This window comes from Acanthisitta chloris, unplaced genomic scaffold, assembly GCF_000695815.1.
Source record: "Acanthisitta chloris isolate BGI_N310 unplaced genomic scaffold, ASM69581v1 scaffold3187, whole genome shotgun sequence".
NCBI classification, from domain to species: domain Eukaryota; kingdom Metazoa; phylum Chordata; class Aves; order Passeriformes; family Acanthisittidae; genus Acanthisitta; species Acanthisitta chloris.
This window is the reverse complement of record NW_008684163.1, coordinates 126336-131993: the sequence shown is the minus strand read 5'-3', so window position 1 is coordinate 131993 and position 5658 is coordinate 126336. Positions and strand designations below refer to the sequence as shown.

Here is a 5658-nt window from a genome sequence, read left to right as displayed (position 1 = left end):
GGTAACTTAAAATCGATGCGTTATAGTCACACCATAGGACTAGATTGTTGGTGCTTTCATTCAATTAAACCAGTTCACCATCAGGAAAGTGACAAAGGAATTGCTCTGAAAAGTAAACCAACCTCAATGTTATCTTGAATTTTACTGATATGTTCTAAATTTAGAAGTATGTTCAAAATCTAATAAATGAGTTCTTAGTGTTTTTTACTCAATTTACAGCAAATAATGCAAGAGAGAAAAATTATCTTCAAATATAATTGAAAAGTAGGCTTGGCTGGAATAGAGTGCCTTGATTGAGCATTTCCTTATTCATTGTCCATTTTTAATTGTATTGTTGACATATTCTAATAATATCCAATTTTTTAAAAAAGTAGATGGTAAGATTATTTGTGTCACATCCTTTATATCTTGTTCTGCTTTGCTTTGGTTTTCTCCTAAGAGACAGAATGTCAACCAGTTTCTGCAGTGACAAAACAATATGGTTTCATTTGATTGCCACTGGTGGTATTTTTAGCTCATTTTTTCATGGCTCTGTCATCCAGATTCATAAAGAACTACTGCTCCTCATTTCGAGATTTGTTTTCAGTGGCAATTTTTCATACTTGACTTGACCAATGTGATCTTTGCTGCTGTATGCTGACATTTGCTATGATATGACGATCTAGGACTTAAAATACTATCTCAAATTTGACCGCAGATAGTTCTGTGAAAACAGAAAGTTATTCCACTACCAGAGGTATTTAGATACATTTACCTCACCCATTTGCTGTCATCTGTAGGGTTGTTTCCAAGTTGAAAAGGAAGCATGTATTGGGTTAATATTCCTACCTTCCAACTCCCAGCAGCCAAGTTCTGCAGCGCTCCTGCTGCCCCCTCCAGCGTGTCTGGATTTGAGCACTCAGAGAGAAGTGTGAGGTAGGGTTTGACTATTGAAGGGTGCCACAGCATCTGGATTCCTTTGGGTGGTTCTGCACAGTCTGGGAGAGGTCCTACACCATCCCACTGTTGGAAAGTAAAAATCAGATTGTCAGCAAGGAACAGTGAAAAAAAGTGAGAGTTGCCTCAGTTGGGGCTGTAACATCTATGTGTGCATGTGTGAAGGCACCTGCCCATTAACAGCTGTTCTCAATTTTTGCACATCATGTTATTCTTCATACAGAATCCAAATTTCCTACTCAACATTCCTTATAGATGACTTATAACATTGGCAGAAATCAGAGTGTTTTAGCTAGCTAACATAACAAAACCACTTTTTACTGCATTTATTTTTTTGGGTGGGAACAGGAGCCCAGTGAACCTATCTTAAAAGGCAAATCTAGAACTTGTATGGGAAGAACAGATTTTCCTTTTTCACATCCTGCTCAGTTCTCCACATTTTCTCCCTTCTCATGAGGGAAAAAAACCAACACAAAATGTTACAATGGAAAACTAAATCATTCAAGGCCATGAGCCCTCGACCCCATGAAAGGCTCAAATGTGACAAGCCTTTCTCAGCTGCACAACTTCTTCTGGCTTCTCACTGTGTAAGTGCTGGAGGTATTCGTGCAGCCAGTAAGCCAGCTGTATGGTCTGAGATTCCGATGTAGTCAGAGTAAAGAACCTCTCACAAAACAGATTCCTCCTCTCATCCCATACAGAATTTTGCTATGAAAATAATCCTAGTTTGATATCCAAAAGAGGCAATGTTAAAACCTGGATAACAAGTAGGGTATTGCACAAAATCCACTTTTCCTAGAAGGAGAAACTTTGTTCCAGGTGAGCAGGGATTCACCTCTATAGGGGAACAAACAACATTTGCACCTAAGCATGAAACATCTTAAAAGAAAATGCAAGGACTTTTCTTTTGCCTTTTAAATAAAGGTAAGGTGTGGAGTGCACTTTCAATAAAATTTTAAATGGGATTTCCATCTATATGTGTAATGTGTATTTTGTTTTGCTTTGTACAGATAACAGGATTTAAATAATTCATAGCCTTACTGCCACTGTTAGGCACAAGACCCGACATTTTTATAGAATATCTTTTCTAACACCTCTGACATGTCCAGATTGCATAATATGATAAAAAGCAAACCTTTTAATGCCTTGGGTTAGAGCTTGCTGTGACTATGTAGATAAAAAATGTATCATAACACTAAACATTCTCTCAACATACAAAGATAGCACAAGCCAAATTAACCCCTTGTTTAGATCTGCAACAGTTAATTTAATTAGTTTGAGTCAAACAGCACAAGAATACTTGCACTGGGAAAGACCTAGAATCTGGAAGTATCAATCATAATCTTATTTAAGCTAACTTAAAAAATATACATATAGTTTAAGGGACAATCAATCAAGTCTTACCTAATAACAACTACAGTAATTTTAACAAGGTTTTGTGAGGTTACTGCCATTGAGAATGCAAACCACTATTTTTTTTAAAATTAAAGCAGAACAAACACCAAAGTGGAAAGCTAGTGGGACCATTTAATACACACAAGCAGTTACTGAAAAACAGAAAGCTGCTCAGGTATGAAACTCACTTCACTGGACAAATGCTACAATAATATAAAAGAACTGGCATAGTAATAACCAGTAGTGGCCGAGAAACTAGAGGACAATTGCCTTCTGGACAAACAATGCCTTTAAATGACACTATTATAGGGCTGTGCCTTTGAAATTTTTAATGCATTTCTGCCTTTAAACCAATAGGTTGTTTTCACTGCATGTGACTCAGTTCTTCTTTTTTCTCCTTATAAATCATCAGCCTTGCCAGAAATGAGTTCTCCTCAGCTCATTAAAAATACATTAAAGCCTCCTTCTTACTTTAACTTTCAGAATTCAATCATTTGCACTGTCAGAATTTTTTGGAAAACAAATGAGAAACATCTTACAGGTCAAATCTGACCTCACACCAGGTTTAAGCTCTGTACCGTAGTAAGTCCTCTAATAAATGACTTAGGATGTCCAAGGGCACTAATTCAGCTCTTCACTCATGTCATTCCTATTTGCACAAATGATGGACGCATTACGCAACTGGAGAGTGTTTGCACAGGTTATTTATGGTATTATTTCAAGGATGAAGTACATACAATGCATCTAATGTATCAGATGTACCCAATACAATTTTTTGTGCGTATGTAGTGGTGCAATTTTCCTAAAACTTGGGTATTTATACTCTTATAATCCTGAGGACTATTGAAAATCAGCTGATATAGAGCTTTATACATATGTTCATGCTGTGCTGGTATATATAAAACACTAGAAATGATCTAGCAGATAAATTAATATTTAATGTTGTTTTGCCATTCTGCCCAGTAATGAGAAAACATTTAAAAAACCCAAAAGTGAGACATATCACTGCATTTCCCTGCTCTTCTTGTGACACACTTTTAGCACGATGGCATTAATTTATCACCTACTGTGGGGGAAGACCTTTTCCTCAAGACACTGTGATGCCTCAGCCTCCATGTAAGAATGATGGAAGTTTTCGGTACCACACATTCATGTGCAGTGAAAGCACAGGAAATTCAGTGACACTGGAAAATGTTCTGCACTGTTCTTCAGATGTGTTGTGTGTGCCCAGAGCAGCTGAGTGGCATGCACAGGGAGAGTGTCACTGTCAACCATGACAGCATGGTTTTGGCTGAGGTAGAGTTAATTATCTTCACAGTAGTTGGTATGGAGGCATGTTTTGGAGTTTTGCTGGAAACAGCATTGATAACACAAGGATGTTTTAGTCACTACTGAGTAGTGCTGACACAGCATCAAGGCCTTTTCTGCTCTTCACCCTGCACGACCAGTGAGGAGGATGGGGGTGCACAAGGAGTTGGGAGGGGACGCAGTTAGGACAGCTGACCCCAACTGATTAAAGGGATATTCCATACCTTATGGCATCATGCTCAGAATAAAAAGCTGGGGGGAGAAGAAGGAAGGCAGGACATTTGGAATGATGGCATTTGTCCTCCCAAGTCAACATCATGCATGTTGAAGCCTTGCTTTCCTGGCAATGGTGTAACTTCTGCCTGCCCATGGGAAGGGGTGAATGAATTCCTTCCTTTGCTTTGCTTGCGTGTGCGGCTTTTGTTTCTCCCATTAAACTGCCCTTATGTCAACCCACAAGTTTTCTCACTTTTACCCTTCTGATCCTCTCCCCCATCCCATGAGACAGTGAGTGAGGGGATGTGTGGACTGAGTTGCAGGCTGGGGTTACATCATGACATGAGCACAACATACCTGCTGTGCCTGTGACAGCCTCTTCACTGAAGGGCATAATGGCTTCTGGCCTCTCTTGTGTTGTAGCTGAGACCAGTGCCTGCTACCTTACATCCCAGCTGCTGCAGGGCACGTAGAACTGACACAGGTCAAAACAGATGCTATTGCAAAGGAGATTTTCCTGAACATCATCCCTTTATTTTGTATTTCATAAATAGAAACATCAATTGCCCCAAACCAGTATAAGAGTTCAACTGAAATGATGGTTAATGTATGGCAGAAAGTTGCTTTGTAGTTCACATTGCTCATCATTAATGAACTGAGGCAGCATGCTAAAGAACTCTACGCAGTAAATTACTGGATCAGTTATTGTATTAGCGCAGACCATCAGGAATGATCAGTAAGGTCTATTTGAGATAGATTTGGGATGTGGATAGGAGACTCTGAAAAAGAGGACAACTACATGCAATTACTCTTCCTAGTTTATGCTAAGGAGGGAAAAAAAATCATAAACAAATATTCCTTCCAGGCTTCCCTCCTTCGGCTGAAATTACCCACATATATTGTGGTTGAAGCTGACAAACTGTTTGTTACGTGGGTGAGATACAAATCTCTCATTTCCCGAGACTGGTGGAAAGAAAGGATGAAAGTCAAGAAAAATAAAGAGCTGAATACAAAGATCTTTTAAACACAACAGACTTTTGAGAGTAAGAGTATTCTAATAAAATTCCCAAAGTTTTCATATTACTAAAGAACTTTCAGAGGAGAAAAAGATCACTCAATGAGATGCTTTCCTGTGCTGCACAACAGATTATCTACCACCACCTTTCTCATTTCAATGAAAGCAAATCCAAATTAATAGTGTAATTCTACTGAATACCAGGGAAGGCTTCAACTCAGTAAGAGAACTACACTCTTCAAATTTTGGCTTTCGTACTGACGACCTCAAGTCGGTGGGGTTTGCTATTTAATAAGTATCACATGACAATAGGTTTTCCTGTGATAACAAAACAACAGTGTTTCATTTTAACTTAGTGAATATGAATAGTTCCTTTCCCTCAGTCTGTGCAAAATACCAGTATTAAAAAAAGAAAATCTAGGAACAAAACCCAGCAATGTCTAAACCCATCTAGAACTCTCTCTAATGATCCTACACATTTGAGACAGTCTGATAACGCTGTTGCTATGCTCTTTGTAGTAGCAGTGACAAAATTCATATCAGCACTTACGCAGTGCTCACTAAAAGCATTTTTGAAACGCAAAGGCTTTTAAACAGGCTCCCTAAGAGGACACTGATATCTCACCCTGCATGTCTTAGTGTCTGTGACAGTCTTTGCCAGCTGTCCCTAGGCATGTCAGTCTGGTAACTCCTTTTGTCCAAGAGATGCATTGGTCAATGCTGTCAAGAGCAAAAATCTAAAATGTAGCAACAAAAATTCATCAAAACCACAGAGATTGCTTTCAGGA

General features: G+C 38.8%; 1 protein-coding gene across 1 annotated transcript in view; it reads right to left on the bottom strand.

Annotated features, from left to right (window-relative positions):
• Positions 1-828: 828 nt before the first annotated feature.
• Positions 829-5658, bottom strand: part of LOC103806509 (catenin delta-2) — a gene marked incomplete at its 3' end in the record, with an annotated part of 121878 nt that continues 117048 nt past the window's right edge. The window contains exon 7 of the mRNA XM_009079211.1: positions 829-1002. Coding sequence (XP_009077459.1) covers positions 829-1002 — 174 coding nt within the window. The remainder of the gene's footprint in view (positions 1003-5658) is intronic.